This window comes from Lepus europaeus, chromosome 3 (genome assembly GCF_033115175.1).
Source record: "Lepus europaeus isolate LE1 chromosome 3, mLepTim1.pri, whole genome shotgun sequence".
NCBI classification, from domain to species: domain Eukaryota; kingdom Metazoa; phylum Chordata; class Mammalia; order Lagomorpha; family Leporidae; genus Lepus; species Lepus europaeus.
This window is the reverse complement of record NC_084829.1, coordinates 51,876,530-51,903,756: the sequence shown is the minus strand read 5'-3', so window position 1 is coordinate 51,903,756 and position 27,227 is coordinate 51,876,530. Positions and strand designations below refer to the sequence as shown.

Sequence of the window (27,227 nt, the reverse complement as noted above, 5' to 3'; positions counted from 1 at the left end):
TGCCTTCCCAGGCCATAGCAGAGAGCTGGCCTGGAAGAAGGGCAACCGGGATAGAATCCGGCGCCCCGACTGGGACTAGAACCCAGTGTGCCAGCGCCGCAAGGCGGAAGATTAGCCTGTTAAGCCACGGCGCCGGCCAGGTTTAGGTTTTCTTTGATCTCGTTAGTTGAATAAAGTGAGGAGGAGGTGAGAGTAAGAAGTAAAGGTTAATACAATATATACTTTCTCTCTATTTTCTAAGACAAAAGTAAATACTCCTTTGAGTAGATGCCAGGCAGGGGAAACCTCCTCTGGAGGGAAGATATCAGAACATTGTCAGTTAATAGGAAATGGGGATATAGAAGGCTTAGTTACATGGTCGCCAGCTTTTTCATGGAATCTAATGATTTGACTCCTACCTGTTAGAGTGCAATAGTGTTTGCTCCATCACGAAATTTTTAAAAGAACAGAAATCACTTTGACTTGGATTTTGTCCTGACTCTACCCTTTCTCAATTCATTGGGTAATCTTACAGTAGACACTTCATTTCATGTTCATGAAATGAGGTATTAGAAGATATCTAAGCTTTCATTAACTCTTAATTAGCTCTATTTCTTCCCATTGGAGAAATGGGGAAAAGGTTTGTTTTCTTAAAGTGAAAGAGAGCTACCTGAATAATTAGTTGAGCAATTGATTTTCAGGAAGGGATTAATTCCCCAAAGTTGGGAGAACTGGAGAAAGACTGTTTCTGAGAGGTATGGTGTCTCTGATAACTTTCCAGTATGGCCATTTAAGTTCAGCCTTAAAACACCAGGTAGTTGGTAACTACTGCTATAAGGCTGCTTTCATGAGGGTTTATGTGATTTTTTTAACTTCTAAACCATGAGGGTCTTCTTGAGTGATAACTATGCCTGTGGATTGTTTAGTATTCATCAAGAGTTCTGAGTTTTCTACCTTTAAAGACATATAAGGAAAGTTTTCCTAGTGTTTGTAGAAACTTATGTTTGTATGTTATGCACTCATGTTTATTCTAAATTATGTCAAAGTATACAATGAATTCCAGGTGACTATAAAGCGAATGATTAAAGTGCATTTTGCTATCTGGAAATGATATTGAACTTTATGAATTTTTGGAAGGACTTTGGAAAATGCTTTATAGGGTTTTCTCTGAAGAAGAGTTTATTGTGAAAGAAAATGCATAAATATCATTAATCTTATTTATCATCAGTCAAAACAATAAATTAGGTATATATTTAAAAACATTTTAAGCCCATTGCTTTGATACACTAAAAGCATGATAGTTGATTTTTGAGTATATTATTCTTAATCATCGGGTCATTTAAATTATGTGACCACCTGCTTGTTGCTTCTACCCATATTGATAACAGGCATATGAAAATTTGAAAAAACAAAATACAGATTTTATTTTTCCATCATGTCACTATGGCATGTGGTTTTGATCCTGAGAGTGGAGGGTTTCCATCAGACTGCTATATCTGAAATCTCTGGGTCTATTTCCTCCTTTGCCTGGACTGCTGTTACTGGTAGTTGGTGTTATTCAATTATCTCTACATTTTAACCTTGGTGTTTACCTCTAATGTCGCTCAAGTCAGTAAATGATTCATTGCATCTGGAGCCAATAAACAGGGTTTGGCAGAAAAGGGACAATGTGTGGCGGATGCGTTTGGACTAAAGGGAACAATGCATTTGAAACTGGGCTCTAAGAGCTTAGAAATTCAATTATGCATACATGGTACAGGAGTGGGTACCACAATGCCTGGCTCCAGATGAGCACCTGGTGAATTTTCACAAAAGGTGATGGTGATGATTTTAACCAACGTAACCTGTATAAACGAGAAAGGCATTTGCAGTACCACAGATGAGTTTCTCAAATTCTAGGTTCCTGAGATTTCATCCTAGCTGTGAAATACATCTTTCTGGGGTTCTTCATGTAGGACTGATCATTTTGTGGTGTTAGCATGAGCATGAATTACCTTGTGCATTATCATATACTAGGCAATCCGTGCACGCTCAATGGCACATGATGCTACTTATTGGTGATCAAAATACCTAAATTAACATTCCCTTTGTCCTCTTTAAAAAGTACAATAATCTGTGTTTGAAGCTTAAAGAATTAAGGAATTAGTTTAGTCAAGGCCAGTGAGGATAGCAGGCGCAGGATGGATTTCTTTGTTTTTTTTGGCTTGATTTCCCCCTGTAATGTGTTGCTTTCCCCCTCTTCCCTCTTTACTCCCTTCCTTCCTTAGGAGAAAATAAAAAAGCCAAATCCCTTTCTGTCCTCAGGAAGAAATGTTAGTGAAAGAGCAATGTAATTACTGCCGGTATATTCAAATTTAATTATAACATGGAAATTCAAAATATGAACTTTTTAGAAAAAAGTTTATTTATTTATTTGAAAATCAGAGTTAGAGAGAGAGGGAAAGGCAGAAAAAGAGAGAGGGAGGGGGGAGGGAGGGAGGGAGGGAAAAAGAGAGAGAGAAAGAGAGAGAGAGAGAGAGAGAGAGACAAGAACAAGATCGATCTTACATCTATTAGTTCACTCTCTAAGTGGCTTCAAGGACCAGGACTGGGCCAGGCCAAAGCTAGGAGCTTCATTTGGGTGTCCCACATGAGTGGCAGGGGCCCAAACACCTGGGGCATCTTGTGATCCTTTTCCCTTGCCATTAGCAGGGAACTAGATCAGAAGTAGGGAAACAAGGACACAAACCAGTGCCCATATAGGTTGCAGGTGATGCAGGTGGTTGCTTTACCTGAGATGCTACAACAAGGGAACTTCAAAATGTAGACTTTTAAAAATTATTAGTAGGAGCACTAGTTTGCGTCCTGGTTATTCTACTTGTGATCCAACTCCCTACTAATGCATTTGGGAAGGCAGTGGAAGATGGCTTGAATATTCGGGCTCCTGCCACCCATGTAGAATGGAATCCTGGCTCCTGACTCTTCGGCCTGGCCCAGTCCTGGCCACTGGGGCCACTTGGGGGGTGAACCATTGGTTATTGGATAGAAGATCTCTCTCTCTCTGACTTTCAAATAAATAAATCTTAAAAAAATTCTTAGTATTTCCTAAAGGACACATGTGTGGTTGTATTTAGGTTCAGGAGTATTTTTCATTTCTTTAACAGAGTTAGAGTTTCTGATGATATGGAAGTCCTTGTGGCATTTACTGTGTGTCTTTGGTAGCCCTAACTCTTCCTGAACAAATGAAAGTTCTGCGCCCAGTCTTGTTATCATAAATTTAAAAATTAATGTGATGTTCTGTGTTGGAGGGGGTCATTTATGCAGGAAGAGAACAACCTGATTTTCTGCCTAGCACTGGTATTCCTACATGATCCTGTTGTTATCTGTATCCTTGAGCAATAACTTAAATGAAAAGAGAAAAACCCAAACATCCTCTGTAAAAATTGCTTTCCAGAGAAGACCATATTAGTTTTCTATTTGCTGCATAAAAAATGACCACAATCTCAGTGACTTAAAACAATGTCTATTTATTATCTCACAGATCTCTAGGCCAGAAGTCTGGGCACAAAGTAGCTGGCTTTTTAGGCCAGGTCTCACAAGCCTGAAATAAGTCTTAACCCAGCTTTGTTCTCATCTGGAGAGTTCTTCCCTCAAGCTCATTCAGGTTGCCCAAAGAAGTGAGTTCATTGCAGCTGTAGAAGTTAGGTCCTCATTTTCTTGCTGGCTGTCGGCCAGAGACCACTTTCAGGTTGTTCTGGAGTCCTAGCCACATGGCTGTATGTACCTTCAAGGCGGGGGGAAATCTCTTTTTTATAGAAGCAATAGAGTCCTTAATATTAGGTGACTTGGTGAAGTCTATCTCTCTGTTGATTCATATCAGAGTTAACTGATGTATGAATGTAATAGTACCCACAGAATTCCTCCTGTACTCCCACATAGCAACCTAACTGGGTTCTGATATCCGATCATATTCAGAGACTGCTCCTGTTAAGGGGTGAGGATTGCACAGGATGTGTGTACTGTGGGTGGGGGTCTTGTGGAACACTGAAGAATTTTACTTTAATATATGTCGTATGCAGCATTTATGGCAGTTGGTTTTTTTTCCCTGTGGGGAAGTTTTGCATGATTTCCTGGATTCCATATATATAACTTAGATCTAAGAAAAGGACCTGGTCTGGCTTGTCCTAAAAACTTTAAGGAGGCTAAATTGACAGATTCTAGCTTCCTTAGAAGGGTTCATTCTTGGGGTGCCACCTAAAAATTTGTCCTGTGAGGTGATCTGGAATCTTGGTAAAATATCTAGCCTTACAGTCAGTGTTTATCAAAGATACATCATGTCTGATGCCAACAAGAAAACCAGGAGGATACTTGGAGCTGTGAGGTTCTGATCTAAATGTATTGAATTAGTATGGAGTATCCTTAGACCTAGGAATGTGCCTTGTCCTTTAGGAGCTGTGGACTCAAGTCCTCTGATGAGATAAGAAGAAAGGTGAGGGAACAACAAAGGGAGCCTAATTTGTTAGTGTTAATCAGAGACCTACCCATTCTCCTAATTGATTGTTCACTATGAAGTAGCTTGGCACTTCTTTAGCCTGCAAGCTAAATGTAATCAACTTTTGTTTGTTTCTGTTAAGTTTTTTTTTCCCTTTTCCCTTAAGGAGATCATTATTTCTATTGTATGAAGATGGTAGCCCAAACATTAGAAGTAATTAGAGCAGATGGCAGTGAATACTTTTATGGTAAGATACATTGATGCTTGTACTCTGGCTTTCATTCTCTGGGCTTCTCCCTTTTTACTGTGCTGCCACATATTTATTTTGCTTCCCTTCAGATATAAAGGGGAGGAAAGAAAAGGAGGAAAAAATATATTCCCCTGGTATATGAAACTGAGGAGCTGTCAAAGGTCCATAGCAGGGAAAGTGTGCTCCTGTGTATTCAATCACTGAAATTAACTGTTTTCGAAGGCTGTGCAGTCACGGGTCCATTGCATGGGGAAATAACATGTTGTAGTCCATCACTTAAAATGTTAACCTTGTCTCTTACTGGTGACTAGGAACAGGGACACGTGCGCCATGCTCGATGGTTAAATGGCAGTGTGTCAGCTCTGTGAAAAAGGCTAGCATGTATCTGTCAATCATCTGATTTGGCTCTCTGTGTGTGTGTGCATGAATGCACATATGCAGTTGTGTGTGGAATGTACACACGTACACATTTGTGCTCATACTTCCACTTGTCTTTATGTGGATTTCCATGGCCAGGCTTATTGTTCACTGGAAAATGATAAGAATTGAACCAGTTTCCACTGCTTCGGTATATATTCTTGACTAAGAAATTCTTTTTTTTTTTATTACAGAAGATTCCATTTTGAACATATTTCAATATCGATGGAGTATAGATGTAGTATACTGAGTTTATCATTGATCTTATGTTCATACTATCACCTGAAATAAAACAAGAGTCCCCAAACATTTTCTATAAAAAGCCCAATAGTGAGTAGTTTAGATTCTTTGGGAGCATATTGTCTCTGTCACAAACTTAAAGCAGTGATAAACAATATATAGATGAACTCTCACAGCCATGTGTCAGTACTAAAATAGTGGGTAGGCTAGATTTGGGCTGTGGCTATGGTTTGTGGGTCCTGTTATATATTATACATATTTTATTTAATTCCTTTATCTATGACATATGAAGAACTTGGTAGCATGTAGGTCTTTACACAGTACTTCCCACTGCATCAGCAGAAAGGGTGTGTGTATGTGTGTGTGTATTCCTTTCTTCAGGTCCAGCTGTCCTGTCACTGCTCTTGATGCACTTGCAGTAGTCCACACATGGTCCTTCCTCAGGGCTATCCCCGAGATAGCCTCTAGCTTACACTCTGCTTCTCTGCTCCAATCCTGTATCAGAGGTGCAGCCCCTGGTCATGTGATATCAAATAGCTCCTCCCACCTTTTATTTCTGATCCAGTTTATCCATCTTTTTTTTTTTTCTCCTTAGAGGATATACTATTTGTCTTATTTGTGTTTTATGTTCCTAAAATGTAAGCTCTATGAAGTCATGGCATTGTTTTGTTTTGGACTAGACCAGTGCCTGGAAGCAGTTGGTGCTCATAGATACTCCATGGATGCTGGGATCCATCTAGTGAACAGCTAGAGGCAAGGAGTCTGAAAAGAATCTGTGATTATTAAGTGAGATAGCACCTGTTAAGTGCACTCACTTACTCATTTTTAACATTAAACTGTGGGTGGAGAAAGAAAATACCTACAGTTTTCAGTTGTGAGCATTAAAGATTCTGTAAGTAAAAGTCTAGCACTGCGCCTGGAACATTCATGGCATTTAGCATTCATTAGCTATCATTGTCAGTGTTATAGTTTCCCAGCAAGTGGACTGATGTTCAGATTTAAAATTCAGGAAGAATGTGGCTAGATGAGATTTGAAGATTCAAATGGAGGAGAGATAAAGGAAGAGTCTGCAGATGTGTTCAGTTTGTGGCTTTGATAGTTCTCTGAAGTTCAGGAGTGCTAGTAATTTGCATTTATGAAGGATTGAGCTTGTGTCAGTATTCTGGGAGAAACAATAGAGAACATAAGTATGTAGAACCATAAGATAAGCCAATGAATTGCTTGATTTTTCTAAGGGAGACAAAGGACAAATCTGAATTTGGTACACGTCTCTGGGAAAAGGTGTTATTGACATTTCTTTAAGTAGCCAATGTGCTGGGAATTGTGGAAAGGTTTTCTTGTGTTATCTTCTAATTGTGAAGGGTTTATAAGCACCAAGAAAAGAAAGCGACCACTTAGAGGCAGCATGAGCTTAGTAAGAATAAATTATGCCAAACTAATTTATTTTCCTTTTTGTTCCCTAAAGAGTTGTTAGATTATAGGGCTCTATTCATAATACTGGATTTGTATTTGGTTAACTTTTCTAAAAAAACAAGTATCATTTGTTTCATAATCAGCTGAAATAATCTCAGTTCATGTTAATTTATCTCTAGTGTCCAGATTAAAAAAAGAAAATGTAGGAGCAAGTATTTGGCCTACTGGTTAAGGAACTGCTTGAGATGCTTAAGTTCCAGACTGCAACACCAGTATTTGGGTCTTGGCTCCCCTCCTAACTCCAGCTTTCTGCTGAAGTATACCAGGGAGGCAGCAGGTGATGACTCAAGCAGCTGGATCCTTGCCACTCACACACGTGGGAGACTTAGGTGGAGTTCCTGGCTTCTGGATTCTGCTTGGTCCAACCTTGGCTGTTTCAGATATTTGAGAAGCAAACCAATAGATGGGAGATCACTGTTTATTAGTCTCTCTCTCTCTCTCTCTCTGGCTTTCAAATAAAATAAACAAATAAATAAGAAATAAACATGTGATTTATACACTGGTTTTCAGTGGCAAAACAGTCTCTACCAGGGTCAGTCATCTAATCATCTGAACTCACGTAGCACCTTGGTGATCACATCTTAATTTTCTGATTATTTATATTTTTCTCAATGGTGATATAAGTACCTGAAGAGAAAGGATGAGATCACATTTATTTATTTATTTATTTATTTATTTATTTATTTATTTTTTGACAGGCAGAGTTAGAGAGAGAGACAGAGAGAAAGGTCTTCCTTTTTCCGTTGGTTCACCCCCAAATGGCCACTACGGCCGGTGCGCTGTGCGGATCCGAAGCCAGGAGCCAGGTGCTTCCTCCTGGTCTCCCACGCGGGTACAGGGCCCAAGGACTTGGGCCATCCTCCACTGCCTTCCCGGGCCACAGCAGAGAGCTGGACTGGAAGAGGAGCGATGGGGACAGAACCGGCGCCCCCAACAGGGACTGGAACCCGGAGTGCCGGCGCCACATGCAGAGGTTTAGCCTAGTGAGCCGCGGTGCTGGCCGAGATAACATTTATTTTGGGAGAGATACCTTTGCATGCTCATACACAAAAAGGATTGGGATTTAATTGACTACCAAGCTTAATATTCAGCATTTATTGTACAATGATCAATATAACCAAGAGTAGCAAATACTATTTCATAAGTGATATTAAGATACACAGTTAACTATTTATGGAAAAGCAAGAAGAAAAAACCAAAAATCTGAAGATAATTGAGGAATAATGTGCCAATCAATATCAAATCATACAAATCAGTGCCAACACACAAGCATAAGTGTCAGAATAAAAGAAGGATATCACAAAAATGTAATACATTAAAGATGTTTATTTTTTTAAGAGAGAGAGAGAGAGAGAGAGAGAGAGAACCTGCATCCATTTACTTACTTCCCAAATGTCTGCAAGAGCTAGGGCTGTGCCAGTTAGAAACCAGGAGCTGGAAACTCCATCAAGACCTCCTGTGTAGGTGACAGGGACTAAAATGCTTGAGCCATCATCCGCTGCATCCCAGGCACATTAGCAGAAAGCTGGATCAGAAGCAGAGTGGGACTCAATCCCAAGCACTCCAATATGGATGCAGGTATCCTAAACAGTGGCTTAACCACTGCACAACAATGCCTGCCATTGTAAATAAATTTAGTTTCATAAAAATTAAAATATTTCTATGCCAAGGGATACTAAAGGACAAAATAAAAAATACTGCCTTATATCAAATTAAGTTGAATATTCATTGGTTGAAATATATGTTGGGGTGCCCACTGCATGCCAGGCATTGTAGGTACTGGAGATTCAGAAGAAGACAAAGACTCTCTTGTGACATCTACATTCTATTAGGGGTTGACTGGCCATAAAAGGATATAAAATGTTTTGGGTGGCAATAAGAACTTTGGAGAAAATAAAGGGAACAAAATGATGGAGAAAATGTTGATTACGGGGACTGTCTTTTCCTGTTTCCAGGACTTGCATGCTGGGGAAGAAGACATTCTGATGAGGTGTCAGAGCAGTTCTTCCTTGTCTTTGTCAGTCAGGACACACTGTGACTAGAGAGATTCCCATATGCTCCATCCTCTGCCATCCCAGCTCAATGCAGAGACTACAAATAGGCCTGGTGTTCCAACTTGCTGATCAATGACTTCTTTCCAGATAACTCTGGTGGTATTGCAAATGCATTTAAGGTGACATGAAAGATCTGCAGACACTGCACATTCCCCAAAGTTCAGAGAAGTGCTGACATGCTGTAAGAAGAAAACAAATTGCATAAGCTTCCTAGCTGAGACTTTTTTTTTTTTTTTTTGTGGTTTCACTGGGGATTGTATATTCAGGTAAAAATGAGGGCATGTTCTATATAGTTCTTGTGTATTTATTTCCATCCATGAACTCATAGGCCTGTGCAGAAATGATTTTCTTTGTCTGCAGAATAGAAATGGGTGATTTGTTTAACAAAGAAGAAAACTAAAGCTAAAGGCTAAAAGCACCTTGGAGAGAGCCTGTATTAGGTGGAAGCGAAACCCACATAGACCAATCAGCTGTGCTGGTGATATGGAGCCTTGTATTTACCAAAAATATCATGTTGGTATCAATAGAAAAACTCAGAAAATAGTGACATGCAATCTTTTATGATTCTTTCAATATTCTTGATTGGACCAAAATGAGAGAGATTGTTCGATAAAGGTATTGGAAGGTCAACATCCCCACTGTCTCATGGGGCATTTCTGTGGGAGTCCTGTGTCGGGGATGATCCCACTTTCCTTGATAACTGTGAAAATGTAGGGGTGCTAAGGTTCTTATGGCAGCATGCAAATAAACATGGATTATATTGACAATTGGAAATCATGGAGATACATTGCTCTCCCAGCAGTTAAGAAGTTGAAGCTGCATTGATTTTTATGTGCTTTGGAATTTAGTGATTGTTTAAAATGAAGTCATGAATCACCAGTAAATATTTTATACATCTCATGGATAGATTTAGGCACAAAGCAGTGTCAATCTCTTGAAACTGAAAGCTTAAGACTTATATTCTTCTGTCACATTCAATAGAGAAGGGCAAAGAAAAAATTAGTGGAAGATTTCACAGGAATATTAAATTTTATTCTCAGATTCCAATTCAGAAGTAATCTCTATCATTTTATGTCTAATTACAGCCTGAAAATATGAAAAAGAATGTGAAAATATATGGGCTGTAAACAAATGTATCAGGAGATCCACTGTTACAGGATGTAACATTTTTTTAAAAGATTTATTTATTTATTTGAAAGTCAGAGTTACACACAGAGGGAAGGTGAGGGAAGGAGAGAGAGAGAGAGAGAGAGAGAGTCTTCAATCCACCTGTTCACTAGCCAGTTGGCCATGAAGGCTGGAGCTGAGCTGATCCAAAGCCAGGAACCAGGAAATTCTTCCCGGTCTCCCACACAGGTGCAGGGGCCCAAGGACTTGGGCCATTCTATACTGATTTCCCAGGTCATAGAGGAGAGCTGGATCGGAAATGGAGCAGCTGGGACTCAAACCAGTGCCCCTGTGGTAGCACTGCAGGTGGTGACTTTACCTGCTTCGCCATAGTGCTGGCCCCAGGATGTAACATTTTAAGTCTTGAAACTTATTTAGAGTCATGGAGATGTGTGTGTGTGTGTGTGTTTGTGTGGTGTGATATCTATAACAAAATGCCTGGGATTATCATGTAGAACATTCATTTTAAAAATTCTTCAACAATTTGTATTAAGCACTTACTATTTGTCAGAAAGTTTTTAAGAGTATAAGGGTATACCAATGACCAAAACAAGAGGTCCTATTTCTTTTGAGTGAGCTCAATGATAAATACACAAGGAATCTTATATTTTTAACGTGGTATGAAGCAGCATTGAGGGGAGAGAGTTATTGCAAGTACTTTAGAAAAATAAGAATACAGGGGAAGATGTGCTATTTAAGTAGAGACATGAATGAAGTAAGGGAGTGAGCCATGTGGATATTTGGAGGGCAGAATATCCTAGGGAAGGCCACAGGAAGTGAAAGACATCCAGTGAGAGTTTGCTTCACATGACTCCAATCTGTCTCCATTGCTGTGATCCTTAACATATCATTTGAATACTTTGAGCCTTTGCTTCCCCAATGGTAAAGTGGAGATATAATGGCTCAGTATAGATATTTTTGATGGCTGGCAGACCAGATCAAGATGTTATAATATGTGCTTGCTTCGGCAGCACATATACTAAAATTGGAAGCTGTTATAATACATGGAAGCAAGCTAATGGTGCACACAGGTGCTTCAGATAAAGTCTTTGAGGCTCACCAAAAACTAGGTAATAGATATTGGTACTAATTTTAAGAACCTTAAATATTCTCTCTAATTAACAGAATTAATTAATGAAATGGTTTACTTTTGTTGCACTGAAGTACCCAACTAGTGGCTGTTTCTCAGATCTTTTCACTGTCACGAGCCGTAGTTTTCTCTGTATTTTGTGGCTGAGCTACAGATCTCACTCCCAGGTTAAAGTCTGAGACAGCATTCTGTCACTGAGTTTCTTACAGTGGTTATGGTTTGTCCTCACACCACCATGCCCAGTTTGCTAATTTGGGTCTTGGATTGGAGGAAACTTCTTGGGTCCTTTTTTTTGGATGTAGTTCTCCATCCTGTAGTCCTTGCCTTTTAGTCTTCTAGAACTTTGGTTCACCTTGCTTTTCAGTTAACTTTACTGTCTCAGTCTTTTCTACTTTCTCATCTCTTTATTCCACTCTAACTTCCTATCATCTTTCTGTATTTTATAGGAGTAAAAGTATTACATGAATGTAAATGTACAGCCTTATATATATAAAGGACTTTCGGTTCCTTTTCCTCCCTGGTGCCAGTCCATAGTTTTAATCCATGGATCATCATGGAGGGACACAGTTCACATGGCTCACGGGTCACAGGATGCTTGTATATAACCTGTCCTTTTCTCTGTGGTGCCAAGACTGGGTATTATTGTGCCTTTTGCCTTTTTATCTCTTAAATGGGGAGGAGTCATAGACCTTCATTCATCCTTTGCAGATGTAGAAAATGAAAAGACCTTGCTTTTCCTAATCCCAAAACCTTGGTGATTGGATTAGGTCTGTAACTCAGGACTAATGACCTAGAGGTCAGTACTCCCTTCTGGAAAATATGTATACTGGGTCTTCTGGCAACACATTTTTCCACATTCTCTCTTGGAAAGACTCCAGGGCACTATTCTGTATGTAGGTATAGTTGTCGGTATTATAAATATGCCTTCCCTTCTTAATGATCTTCTCCCATCTGCCTCTCATGCGTCACTGAGGACCTTCTAGGCAGTTTATTTCATAGGAACTCAGGCTTCACATTTGGTTGGAATCTGGATGGGAAAATGACTGTGTGAAGAGAGGGATACACATATTGTGTCATTACCTTGAGGGACTCACCTTCTCTAACCTGATTTTCATCATATTTAACATAATGAGAGATGTATAACATCACCAGACACACACTTGTTCTCAGCATCTTGCATGGGGTTAATACTGAATGCTTTCTGTGGTTTTTATATCCTTGTTTTGAAAAACACATGACTTTAGAGTGATTAGAAATTAACAGCAAAGCCAGAAGTTCTGAGCAGGGGACAGGGGCTGGGAAGGAGAGGAGGTGCTTTTTGCTCTATGGTCATTCCCTCATTCTTGTCCCCTGCCCCTCACTCAAAAGTTTGGGGCGATTCAGTTGCCATGCACAATCAGCCTGCATTGCACCTATGCATGCATGAGCTTTGTTCAGCACTGGTGCACCAAGCACAGAGGGCATGCAAAAATAATATCCAAAAAAGAGAAAAAGGCCAATTGGGTGGATGGATCTCAGTGCTTGAAAAGAGGAATGTTCCTATAAAACAGGAACACTTGGCAGTAGAGCCAGTGAAAAATGATATCAATTACATAAAGCAAAATGCCACCTATCAACCAGAACATTTTAATTCTCCCTATTCCAGGCTATTTATGACTTTTTGTCCAAGACTCAATACATGTCTGTAAAAATAAAAAATGGAATCAACTCCATCTGCTAGGTAGAAGGAGGCCTGTACTGAGGGGAAAATGATATTCTGGGGACTGATTTCAGTGGCTCTTCAATTGCAACTTTGCCTTTTCTATGTTTTTTTTTTTTCCTCTGGTTAGTTGTATGAAGAATAGAGAGATGAATAATCTTACTGAGACATTTGAAATATTTAGCTTTCTCTGAGAAATTTATATTTTGATTGGCCAATTATGCTGTCTTGATGGAAAACAGAAAAAAAATAAATCTCTCTGCATAAAAACAAACAAGCAATCCAGTAAAAACAAAACAACAACAAAAAAAAATCACTTCTGTTTTTCAGGGCAACTTTTCCTTTCAGTTCTGCCGGAGGTGGTCCAGGGCTCACAGTTGGTTTCCTGAGAGAGTGCCACAAGATGGCGACAACGTCACAGTGGAGAATGGCCAGGTGCTACTGCTTGACACCAATACAAGCATCCTCAACTTGCTGCACGTGAAAGGTCCGTGGAGCTTGACTGTCAGGAAAGTTCTTCTACACAGTTCTATCACATGTAGGGGGCTGGAAGGAGGGGGACATTTTGGGTTAGTTCCAGAACTTGGTGGAACATTTATTTTCCAAAAAGTGGTCAGAAGGTTCAAAATGAAAAGACTTCCTTATGACTCTTAGAAGCACAGAGTGTGAGTATTTTAAGTTTTACAAAAGCAAGAAGGTTAACAGTGTTCTCAAAGAATATACTGTTTTCTTCAGGCCCTTTGTAGTTTTGCTTAACCAGTGCAGCCCCCACAATATAGCAAAATGCCTTGAAATCGGTTCATGCTGCTGCCTTTGAACTTCCCTGCCAAGAAAGCAATGTCTTCCTGCTCTCCCCATGTTGTGGTTTTGACTACTTGGTCCCATGGAAAGTCATATAAATAGGCTTCCTTATTGCAAGACAAGCCACATAGCTCTAGGGCCTAGGAACTTGGAGGAGACTGAAAATTCATATTTCAGCTCTTCTACCACATCCTTAAATGATTAAGTTGGCTATTTCACTTCCTTGTGCCATTTGGTACCTTATCTATTAAATAATAATAAAAATCTTTCTTCATCTAGTGGCTGATAATAAAGAATGGTTATCAAAGTGTCCCTGTTAATCAGCAAATGAAAATTGCTTGGGAGATACAATTAGTTTGGGGTATCCACAAAATTGCATTGAAACACTATTCTTTAAGGATGTGTTTAAAGATTATTCATTTGTTAGAGAGCATAGCAAGCAAGTTCTTCTATCCTCTGGTTCACTTCCCAAATGCTGGCAACAGCCAGGCACGGGTCAGGCTGAATTCAGGACCCAGGGACTCCATCTGGGTCTCCCATGTGGGTAGCAGGGGCCCAAATACAGCCATCTTCTGGTGCCCTCCTGGGCACACTAGCAGGGAGCTGGGTTAGGAGCAGAACAGCTGGTACTCAAAATGGCATTCTGAGATGGGCTGCTGACATTGTATAGCTATGCTACCACATCTGCCCCAACTTTAAACATATTTAACACTTACTCAGACATTTGTTCATTTTTTGTTTTAAAGATTTATTTATTAATATATTTGAAAGTCACAGTTACACAGAGAGAGAATGAGAGGCAGAGGCAGAGGCAGAAAGAGAGAGAGAGAGAGAGATCGGTGTTCCATCTGCTGGTTTACTCCCCAGTTGGCCGCAATGTCTGGAGCTGCACCAGTCTGAAGGCAGAAACCAGGAGCTTCTTCCTGGTCTTCCCACATGGGTGGCAGGGACCCACGGACTTGGGCCATCCTCTACTGCTTTCCCAGGCCATAGCAGAGAGCTGGATCGGAAGTGGAGCAGCTGGGACTTAAACCAGTGCCCATATGGAATGCCGGCCCTGCAGTTGGCAGCTTTACCCCCTACGCCACAGTGTGGCTGCAGACATTTGTTCTTATGAGAGTAAGATTATGGGTACATGAGGGGGAAGTAAAATGTTTTGAAGGGGATAAACTTATCTAATTTTGATTCCTGTTTCTTACAGACTGTCAGGTTTTTCTGATTGGGTCTTTTTTGCCATTGTACATTCTGGACACTGTTTTTTTTTTTTTCTTCTCTCATACTAAGAATAATTTTTTAGTTAAATCAATCAATCAATGCCCTTTATGGGCAAAATGTCATTCAGCTAAAGCTCTTGTGGTGTGTGTGTCGCTGGTAGCTAAGGGGAGTACTGATTTGTTGACAACAATAAACCTTCTAAGGACTAGCAATGACAAAAGAAAAATATAGACTTAAAGCCTCATTATAGAACAGATGCTTCTGGTGTGCCTTTAATAGGACTCCCCCCATAGGTGTCACCAAGCTTAGAGTCTTGGATTACTGTCTCTGAGTAGATTACTACTCCCAGATAAATGTTTAATCAACGAATGTAATTGATAGCATCAGAGACCAAAGAGGGAGAAACGGCATCATAGAGACAGAGAAAGCAAAGGGTAGGAGAAAGGCAGGAAGATGTAGAATACACATTCGACTTCTCCTCTAGTTTCAAGTTCTGAGCAACCCAAATATCTGCCCCAACCTGTTACCTTTCAAAAGTGATTTTCTTTGATATTCCTCTTTAGGCAATATTTTACTCTCATATTATTCAGAATGAATGAGTCATATTTGGAAGAACAAACTCTTACTCTGTGGAGAGGGAAAAAGTCAGTTTTCTGATGGATCCATTCTTTCTCTTGAGAGAACAGTTGGTAGGCATATAATATAACTAAGTGGGAACTAGCTTCTCTACAATTAGGACACAAAAGTTGTTGGCATTAACATGGGAAGCAGTATACACAGCTGACTCATAGGATGACAAATGCCCTAAACAGTACTCTGATCTTAGAATCAGCCCTTACGGTATTCTGGTCTGGCTGAAAAGCCCATGAGAAAATTTCAGGCACAGAAAGCCAAGACACTGTGGCAAGAAATGTTGTACATGAAGGATCTCTGTGAGTGAGACCCCAGTGGAAATAAGGGGCCATCAAAGAAGAATGTGCTTTTCTCTAATGGGAGGAGAGAATTTATACTTTGCTATGGCTGTAATTAAATACTGATGGAGTTTGTGGACTCAAAAGGCTTCCAGAGCCTTGTCAGCTCATGATAAGAGCCTTGGGTGATCATTGGCATAAATAAGAGTGTCAATTGTTAAATCAACAACAGGAGTCACTGTGCACTTACTCCCCATGTAGGACCTCTGTCTTTAATGAGTTATACTATGGGAATTAACTATAAAACTTGTCTTAAAACAGTGCTTTACACTTTGTGTGTGTGTGCAGGTACAAATTGTTGAAATCTTTGCTCAGTATAGAGTTGGCCTGCTGTATATAAAGTTAATTAAAAAATGAATCTTTATGAAGAATGGGATGGAAAAGGAAGTAGGAGGTGGGATGTGAGTAGGGGTAGGAGGACTGGTATGGGAGGAAAACCACTATATTCCTAAAGCTGTGCCTATGAAATGTGTATTCATTAAATAAAAGCTTTCTTTAACAAAGTTGTTGGCATGGTGGGGAGTTGCGTAGAATGAAACTCTGAGATTTTTATTGTAAATATGTAGGCCTTCGCTTCTAGAAAGAATGAGAACAGGAAAGGACATGCTCAAATTTTGTTCCACAGACAATTTGTGAATGCATATTAAGTGGCCTGGGAAAGCTGTGTGAAATACAAAAAAATTGTGAGCAATAATAGTTAATGTCAGTGACATTTATTACAGAAAAATAGGAAGTAAATAGAATGAAATTTCTGGTTCTAAAACAGGTGATGCAGAGGATGAGACAGAATGTGGACTGAAGATTAGAGTTGGAGAATGACCAGGAGCTTAGGAGTGTATCATTCGTGTCTGAGACATGTTTTGGTCACATGGATATTAATATACACACAAAATCAAATTTTGAGGAGTTTCAGCATCTCCCTTATTGGAACTCCGTGTGTCCAATCAGGCTACAGCCTTAGCAGATCCTAAACACATTTCTTTTTCTCACATCCGATGAGATGATAAATGAGACGGATAAATCAATCAGTCCATTGTTTTAGCTGAATCTTCAACATGTCTCCCATGTATTAACATCTCCACTGTTATCATGCTAATCCTAACCACCATAAATTTGGCCTGGACTATTTCAATTTGTCTCTTAATTAGTTCCTATGTTTCCAATTCTTTGTCTTGTTTAATGGCAGGATTCCAATTTCAGTTGTAGCAATAATGTACCCAGCTACATTTTTCTGACTTCCTTTGTAGCTAGATATAACCTTATAGCTAAAAGCTAAGGGGAAGTGTTATATGAGGTATCTGGGAATTCCCTATGTAGAGCTGACCTAGAAGGAGGCATAACCTATTTCTTCTTATTTCTTTGGTCTTTCACCTTCTGTTGTTTACGTATAATAGCTGTATATTATGTGGCCATTTTGGATCATGAGGTAACTCATTAGGAAAGCAGAATAGCAGAAACCCAGGACCTTGATGACTTTGGAGTTGTTGTTTGACTGCCCACCTCTGAAATTGGTTTTGTGGTAGAAGAATAAGACCTTGAGTGTTTAAGCTCTTGGGTTTGGCTTTTATGCTGTGGACTAAAGTAAGCCCCCAGTAGCTTAGAGTCTATGTCCCAGTTAGTTCTCTCCTAAAACTCTTCAATGGTTTCTCATGTCACTAAGAATAAAGTCCAGAATCCTTATCATTATTTAATCTCTAATCCTTTCATTAGTTTTGTCTTCCTCATTTATGTTGCCCCAGCTCGTCTATGAATATACTTACCTCACAACTTTTACCTATGACACAATGTCCTTTGTCTGGATTTTTCTTCTTTCAGATTGATGTGACTACCTCACTTATTCCATTTGCTTCTTGATAGAAAATATCAATGTACCAGAGCAGGCCCCCTCAGTCTTCTTTTCTAAAATCACAACCCATCTTCATTATTCTTTTTGTTTTGCATTTACTTTTTCTCATAATACTTATTATCACAGGACATATTAGATATTTATTTGCTTGTTTATGGTTTGTCTCCTCTTCTAGAATAAGTTCAAAAAGGCTAAAGACTCAGTTTATTTCTTGTTGTCTCCCTGAGGCCTAGAATAGTGCCTGACATGTGATGTGGGCTCAAATATTATGTGTTGATTGTTGAGTGAATGGACAAGTAAATGGTGCAGAGTTTTGAGGTATATTTTTAAATACTTACACTTTTAAATATTACTTTCCCCAGCTGACTTTCACTGTCCTTTGTTTTTCTCATGGTTACACATACACATGTAATCACTTACCACACATTTATGTATATATGTATATCTGTACATACACCCATACATGCACATTTATTCACTTCTGTACACATACTATATATATACATATATGTATTTAAATGTATAATATGGACACACACAGTTATGCACATATGTATATCACTAAGAATTGTTAGAAACAAAAGTCCATTGGCAAGTTCTCAGCTATTTCTATAATATTCCAAAGAATATATTCTACATGAAGTAAATATACTTGGGACAGATTAAGGATTAATAAAAGAGAAGGTAGATTACTTAACAGTTACATTTGTCACTACTTTATGAACATACTATGTTCTATATATTATTTTCCATTAATGGAAACCAGCATCCTAATATGTAGAGGATAAGACTCTTACATCAGACAAACCAATCCTTCTGTCCTCAACAGTCTTGAACTCTGTGCCCTTCTTTTAATTCCATCTGTAAAATAGAATCACCATTTTTTTTCTTATAACTATGGCTTATTTAGTGGAAAGGAGCATTTTAAATTTCTTTGCAGTTATTGAGAACTAGCACCAGTGACAAAGTTTTGTGCCATCTTTTATGATGATATAAGGTGATTGTTGAATTTTATTAAAAATGACATTTTTGTCACCATTGCATTTATTATTATTCAACTTTCATTAGAAAAAAATCCAGAACTTTGTCTACTTCTTTCTTCTTCCAGTTTTTTTTTTTAATTATTTTTTGGGATACTGTTAAACACAAAAGAGAATTAACCCAATCAATTAATACTAATGAGCTGGATGGAAATAGGCATATTGCCTTGATTTAGTTAATTATATTTTTCATTCTTTTATGTTAAGATGCCCAACGGCCATAGGCATCGCTGAATTAAAATTTATTATTTTTATTCCAAGTAATTATGATGAGCCATAATAACAAAGAAAGAAACATTACTCTCTTGTCAGAGCAGTAGGCATCTCGGACAGAGGTTTTGGGCATGTGATCTGTAATTGGGAAAGCATTCATTTTTCTTAAATGAATCAATGATTCTCTTCTGACCTGGTGGTCAAGCTGCTTGGCATGAAGTAGCCTAGAGATAATGATCGATAAAGAGTCAATTAAGGGAGGAATAAATTCTCCCTTTGGTATTAAGCTTTTGTATTTTAGACTTGTTCTCTCTCTTTCTCTCACTCATGGTTCGCAAGAGTAATGTGAAATAATATGATAATTTGCTTTATCAAAGTAATCACTTCACTATATATACAAAAAGATTGTTGTAAACCTTAAATATATACACCGAAAAGGACAACATTTTGTATTTTTTTTTCCTGCACACAATGCTATTGCTTTAAAATGCTTGATCAGAAACTTGTTTCCAGACTCTATTGCTGCTTAATAGTGCACTGGTTCCCTTTAATGTGATTTTCTATTTCTTGGACTATTGGCATACACCAAGGCAGTTTAATGCTTGGCAGGCTCTTAAGACAGAAAGAACTTAGTCTGAATCTGGGTTCCACTACTACAAACTCTGTGATCTTGAGAAGCTGAGAATCTCGGTAAGCCTCAGATTTTCCCCATTAGGACAATGCCTAATTATCATGACAGCAACATCAATAATGATAGCTACTACATACGGTTGGTTGTGACATATGTACATGATGATGGGTTGCTGACTTCCTATGGACATTTTGAGTATTGAATGGGGGAATATTTGTAAAGCTCTTAGTACAGAGCCTGGTCCAGAGTTAGGAATTCAATTAATGTTAGTCGTTTCTTTTGGGCTGACAGAGATAACAGCAGAGATGGCTGAATATCAGGCTGAAGTTACAATTTTATTTCCAGATAGAGGCTGCTTCTATACACAAGGCAAACTGGATTACTGAAAGAATTAGCTGGGTAATAAAGACCTTGTATTGCTTTTGCCTCTGTTATCTTCGAAATGCATATTGAAGTGTTTTTCTTTCTTTTGTGACAGTAGGAAGAATACAGACTAGAAGTTGCAGAGTCTATCCATCTGATTGCCTACACTCTTCTTGTTACTTTGACTTCGTAGAAGCACTTTTTCCTGGCGCAGCTTAGTATGGGGTTTCATTTTCTTTAAACTCTTTTTTAGTCCACAATTTAAAGACATTCAGATCTCTTTGAGTTTATTTGGGGTTTCTATGGCATACAATTGGCTTATTGAGATGATGCACCTTTGCTTGAACCACTGTTAATTTCTTTGTAGAAATTCTTCATTCATTGCAAAGGTTTAGGGATTTAAAAGTGAAATATTAGGTGCTACACCCAGAACACACTTTTTATTTTTATTTTTTGTCTTTATTTTTTTGAAAGATAAGAGTTACAGAGGGGAAGAGATGAAGGTGGAGGGAGAGAGAGATCTTCCATCTGCTGCTTCACTCCCCAAATGGCTGCAATGGCCATGGGCTGAGCTAGGTCAAAGCCAGGAGCCTGGAGCTTCCTCTGGGTCTCTCACATGGGTGCAGGCCCCCAAGCACTTGGATCATCTACCTCTGCTCTCCCAGGAGCATCAGCAGGGAGATAGATTGCAACTGGAACAGCCTGGTCTTGAACTGGTGCCTGTATGGGAAGATGGCAATGCAGGCAGAGGCCCAACCTGCTATACCATAATGCTGCCCCCTACCCTCCAGAACACTGTTTTAAATGACAGGTATTTTATGCACTGTTACTTCTAGTTAGCACCAAACCAGCCTCAGATGTATGCTTCAGATAATGCTTTACTATGCAATGATTTAGAAATGCAATGAAAGAAGACTTCCATGAGATATTACTTGTGGCCTCTCTGTGTGTCAGGTCAGTTGAGGCACTGCACAGATTACCCTGTGCCTATAATTTTGAGACCTTACAGAGAGTAGGTTGGACCTGAAGGAAATATATCTGAAGGCAGGATGGAGTTTTGAATAAAAATGAAGTATTCCGTATTACTATTGCTTTCTGTAACTGGAGAATATTTTGATCAATACGTGAGGGTTTTGTGGGCTGGTAAAATTTGTCTCACATTGGTAAATTTTAAATAACTTATCTGCAAGTTGGCTATGAAAGAGGACTTACTGAATTACCTCCTATATTAGCTGAAACATAGCAACCCCTCAAGACCAGGAATGGGATGATTATGTATATATACATATACAGTGAGGTATATGTATATGTATATGTATACATATGTATATACAGTGAGGTTGGCTCATTGCAGATTGGTCAGAAATCTTTGACCCGAGTTCAAATTTGAGTCTGTCACATACTCTCTTGTGGATTTAGGAAAGGCTCTAGTCCCCAAATCAAATCAATGCCCCAGATAGAAATGATGGTGATTTCCTTCCCTTTAGAGGAGGAAAGTGGCTTGTGTAAACCCCTACTGGGTGCTAATGCTTGTGTGCGACTGAAGATGAAGAACAGCAAGGGGGATAATAGACTTTCGGCCTATATTTTCAAGCATGGCCCTGCATGTGGGGCTGGTCTTTGCCATTGTCCAAAGCAGAAGCTTGAGGAACAAGTCAGTATCAGAAGGAATTAACCTTAGATTTGCTAAAGTGTAGGTGTAAGTCCCTTTCCCTCGTGTGTCTTTCTTGGCCAAGCTTTTCTTGGTGACAAGTTAATGTGACTTACTTTTGGGAGCGGATCTTTGCCTATGACTTAAACTAATTGGACCACTGATAGAATTCTGAATTGATTAAGAACTTGAATTACTTTTTTTAAATTATTTATTCATTTTTGACAGGCAGAGTGGACAGTGAGAGAGAGAGAGACAGAGAGAAAGGTCTTCCTTTACCATTGGTTCACCCTCCAATGGCCGCTGCGGCCAGCGCACCGTGCTGATCCGAAGCCAGGAGCCAGGTGCTTCTCCTGGTTTCCCATGCAGGTGCAGGGCCCAAGGACCTGGGTCATCCTCCACTGCACTCCCGGGCCACAGCAGAGAGCTGGCCTGGAAGAGGGACAACCGGGACAGAATCCGGCACCCTGACTGGGACTAGAACCCAGTGTGCCAGTGCTGCAGGCGGAGGATTAGCCTATTGAGCCACGGTGCCGGCCTTGAATTACTTTTGTGTAAATTCTTTACAAATATGATCTTTGGGTACTTTTTTCTTCCTTCTACCTTCAGGGCAGCATATGGTGATCTAGGACGTAGATAAGACTATCTATGTCTTATCATAGATAAGCAGGAATCAGGTCAGTTTTTCTTCACCTTTGCATTACCAGCACCATTGCACTTCCAGGCAGGGAACAAGTACTCAAGCAATTGTTGAGAAGTGAACTAATGAATGAGCTTCTGACTTGAAGAGGCAAATCAGTGGTAGTTGTGAGGTTCTCTATGACCAGAGTCCTTCCTGGTACCCTCAAATGTTAGTGGGTAAGTCCAGACACCAATTTCATTTGCTATTTGTGTATCAGGAGATCAGAGACAAAGGCTTTTTAATGTGGGGGACACTTGGCTCTGAAACCCCTTATTTTTCCCAATCAGACGATGACTTAAATAATTTACCTCCAGAGAACAGTCCCAGACACACTTGATTAGCCTTAAATGAAAGATAAGCCATTGCTATGAGAAAGGACATGCTTCCAATAGATGGGCAGACAGACAGATAGATAGATATTAAACAATTTACAGTTTTATGTCTTGACAACTTGGATATTGTAATATGAAAAATGCTATTGAAAGGGACCAGTCCCTTCCTAGCACAGAAGGTTATAATATTTTCAGTAATGAAAGATAAATGTTTCAAACTTCCTTACTTAAAACCCTTCATTGGCTTTCCATTTAGCCCTTAAGTTCAAGTCTAAACTTAATATGGTTTATAGGGTCCTCCAGGACTTGATCTCTCCTTACCTCTCTATCTCATTTGTTGATTAATGATCCCTAGATCCTATTTATCCAGAATGGGAATGGAGCTAGAAATCTGGAATATTTTTGTATCCAGGATTCTTGTACAAATGAAAATATTATAGAGACTCAGCATTTCATTGTTATTGTTTCCCATGTATCAAATAATATTCCTGGGGTCAGGTAGACAGGAGATATTCTCAATTTTTCAGTTAATGAAATTATAAGGAAGCACTGTTATCTTTCATATCCAACACTATTATCATTTATAGCCAAGTCATGTCTACAATATTCAGAGAAAAATACTGTTTGGAACCTTTTGGGAAAAAAAGATGCTCAGAGGAGTGTATCAAATTGCAGGCTGACAAAAAATTGTGATTAAGTTGATGCTAATTGAACTTTGATAAAAGAGAAGGGAGAAGATTATTTGAAAGAACTTGGTAATGAGAGGAATATTTTTATCTGCTCAGTATAGATATTGGGGAAAAACTTTTTTTTGTCTTTTATGTTTCTCTTTAGAAATAAGTTTCTTTCTGAAGTCTTAAGTGCCTTTTTAGAAACCTATAGGGCAGCTGAGGGCCTGCACATTTAAATGCCAGAAGGCTTGTAAAAAGGAAGTAATGGATTTTCAGAGGTAGAAAAGAAATTCAGATATAGTTTGGTAGTAATTGCTAACAGTAGCTATAATAGCAAGAGATTTATTTGTATCTCAGTGTTTTTTCTTTTCTGAATTTCTGTTTCTGTTTATGCTTTATATTGAGTATACTGTTAAAATAGGTTAATTTGTAAAAACAGTCAAAACCCAAGTCATGATCTTTATCTTTTGTCTCAGTTATCTGTACTTTGGCCAATTCACTAAAACCTGAGTATCTTCATTCACTCAAAGAAACTCAACTTCACTGCAATTTTTCCAGGAGTGAAGACTGTATTTTTTTTCTTTTATTTTAGCACCCAATAGAGGAGCAGGAAAACAATGGTAAATGTTGATTGAATGATTAAGATAATTTATAGTTCTGGGTTTGTATTTATTAGAATGTGTTAGGTGATATCAAGTATTGCAACACAGTAGATGCCTAGAGAATCACTTAATTTACCCTTGGCAGTGGCTTTCAAAGTGTAGCGCTCAAAAGCATGTTTCTTAGCACTTGAGAACTTGCATGAAATATAAATTTTGGGGTCCCACAGCAAACCTACTCTGGAGGTGAGGCCACCAGCCTGTGCTTCTGATGTATGCCTAAAACAATAAAGGGAACCGTGTAGCATTCATTGTAAGGATTAGAAGCCAAATAACCCAGCCTGGCTGCCTTTTTCCCGAAGGCTACTTGAATCTTTGCAAAGAATACTGGAAAGTTGTCTGACCACATTGAATGTGCTTCTCCTGAGCATAGCATTTCTAGTTGCACGTAATTCTTTATCCTACCAGAGAAATCTGAACTGATGACAACTATTGCTCCCAACTGCTGTTATCTGCTGCTCTGAGTCAGAGACTTTATTTAGATATGTTTTTCCCTTGGCATTACCCATTTGACTGCAGCACCAGGCTAATTAAAGAATTAGTATGTGGCATTCATTCTGGGGAGGTGTATGGTTCTTTTCCTGCTTACAGAGAATACTTTTGTAAATACTTTCTAGTTCATATTTTCTTTTTTTAATCAGGCAAAGACATTACAATTAAAATACCATTAAAGTGATTCTGGCAAGTATTGCGATAAGCCTGTTTTTTAATTAAAGGAAAAACAGGGGGATGCATAAGCAGCATCAGCTAAAAAGGAAAATTTCCTCCAATATCTATTTTGATTGAAACAAAAAAGCAATGGAAATGCAGAAGCAGCAGCCTCTTCCTCCGTGTGTGGCTCCATCCCAGGTTGCTAGGTTTAGGTGTTCTGTGCTTGATTAATTAGTAGCCAGCCAGAGAGTCCATTCCCTTTGCCCCCAATCCTTAAAGCCTGATTTATGCCTCACATCCCCCATGAATATGTGAGAGCTCAGGCATCTATTTCCTGAGCTGCTAGTGGATAGGATTATGGAGCGTGGACTGAGCTCTTGGGGGCTCTCGTTTGCCAGCCAAATTGATTTTCCGCCTCTCTGGCTGGGGACAAGCCCACCTCGAAGGCTTCCAGGCTCTGCTCCAGTGGATCAGACACAAGTCTAATCCGGATCTTGCCAACAAAGGAAGCTGTGTGCATCCCCATCACAATGCAAGCTTCGGGCTGTGACTGCCTTCCCTAAATGCTACTCTCCTCTTCTTTACCTCCTTCTGACTGCCCTCCCCAAAGCAGCACGATGTGGTAGGGCACAGCAATGTACCCCAAGTCTGCTCAGATTAATCAGCTGATGCTCCTTATGACTCAGGGCATATTGTCCATCTTCGATGGATGATCATCTTAATTCTTCAGGGAAAGGAAATTCCATAGGCTCCGCTGATGATTCCTTTAACTATTTAACAATTCAAAGGTAATGAGATATAGGCTGCTGAACATTTCATTCTTTTTTTTTTTTTTTTTTTTTTATTTATTTTTTTTTATTAAACTTTTATTTAATGAATATAGATTTCCAAAGTATAGCTTATGGGTTACAATGGCTTCCCCCCTCCCATAACTTCCCTCCCGCCCGCCACCCTCCCCTTTCCCCTTCCATTCATGTAAAGATTCATTTTCAATTCTCTTTGTATACAGAAGATCAGTTTAGTATATATTAGGTAAAGATTTCAACTTTTTGCCCATATAGCAACATCAAGTGAAAAAACTACCATTGGATTACTAATTATAGCATTAAATAGCAATGTACAGCACATTAAAGACAGAGATCCTACAGAATTTTTTTTTTCAAATTAATTAATTTTCTATGCCATTTCCATTTTAACACCAGGTTATTTTTTTTTTTCATTTCCAATTCTCTTTATATACAGAAGATCACTTCAGTATTTAATTAGCAAAGACCTCATCAGTCTGCGCCCACACAGAAACGCAAAGTATAAAAATACCGTTTCAGTACCAGTCGTAGCATCACTTGGCTTTAGACGACACATTAGGGACAGATCCCACATGGGGTGTAAGTACACAGTGACTCCTGTTGCTGACTTAACAATTTGACACTCCTGTTCATGGCGTCAGTAATCTCCCTAGGTTCTAGTCATGAGTTGCCAGGGCTATGGAAGCCTTTAGAGTTCGCTGACTTTGATCTTATTCCGATAGGGTCATAGTCAAAGTGGAGGTTCTCTCCTCCCTTCGGAGAAGGGTACCTCCTTCTTTGATGGCCCCGTTCTTTCCACTGGGATCTCACTCACAGAGATCATTCATTTAGGTCTTTTTTTTTTTTTTTCCCATGATATCTTGGCTTTCCATGCCTGCTATACTCCCATGGGCTCTTCAGCCAGATCCGAATGCCCTGAGGGCTGATTCTGAGGCCAGAGTGTTGTTTAGGACATCTGCCATCCTATGAGTCTGCTGTGTATCCCACTTCCCATGTTGGATCTTTCTCTCCCTTTTTGATTCTATCAGTCAGTATCAGCAGATACTTGTCTTGTTTGTGTGATCTCTTTCAGTCTTAGACCTGTCAGAGCTATCAATTGTGAGCTGAAATTGGTCACCTGGACCAGTGCGATGGCATTGGTACATGCCATCTTGATGGAATTGTGTTGGAATCCCCTGGCACGTTTCTAACTCCACCATTTGCGGCCAGACCGATTGAGCATGTTCCAAATTGTTCATCTCCTCCCTCTCTTTTTCCACTCTTAGATTTAACAGGGATCACTTTTCAGTTAAAATTTAAACACCTAAGAATAATTGTGTGTTAATTACTGAGTTCAACCAATAGTACTAGAACAACAACAATAACAACAAATACTAAAATGGATAAAGTATTACATTGTACATCTAAAGTCAGGACAGGAGCTGATCAGTTCATTGTTGCTTATAGTGTCCGTTTCACTTAACAGGTTTCCCCTTTGGTGCTCAGTTGTCACCGATCAGGGAAAACAAATGATATTTTTCTCTTTGGGTCTGGCTTAATTCACTCAGCATGATGTTTTCCAGATTGCTCCATCTTGTTGCAAATGACTGGGTTTCGTTGTTTCTTACTGCTGTATAGTATTCTATGGAGTACATGTCCCATAATTTCTTTATCCAGTCTACTGTTGATGGGCATTTGGGTTGGTTCCAGGTCTTAGCTATTGTGAATTGAGCTGCAATAAACATTAACGTGCAGATGGCTTTTTTATTAGCCAAATTAATTTCCTTTGGGTAAATTCCAAGGAGTGGGATGGCTGGGTTGTATGGTAGGGTTATGTTCAGGTTTCTGAGGAATCTCCAGACAGACTTCCATAGTG

General features: G+C 39.2%; 1 protein-coding gene across 1 annotated transcript in view; it reads left to right on the top strand.

The window, feature by feature from the left end:
- The window catches only part of PKHD1 (PKHD1 ciliary IPT domain containing fibrocystin/polyductin), a 531,849-nt gene that overhangs the window by 145,275 nt on the left and 359,347 nt on the right, over window positions 1–27,227 (top strand). Inside the window, exon 36 of the mRNA XM_062186248.1 lies at window positions 13,171–13,327. Within this exon, the coding sequence (XP_062042232.1) occupies window positions 13,171–13,327 (157 nt within the window). The remainder of the gene's footprint in view (window positions 1–13,170; window positions 13,328–27,227) is intronic.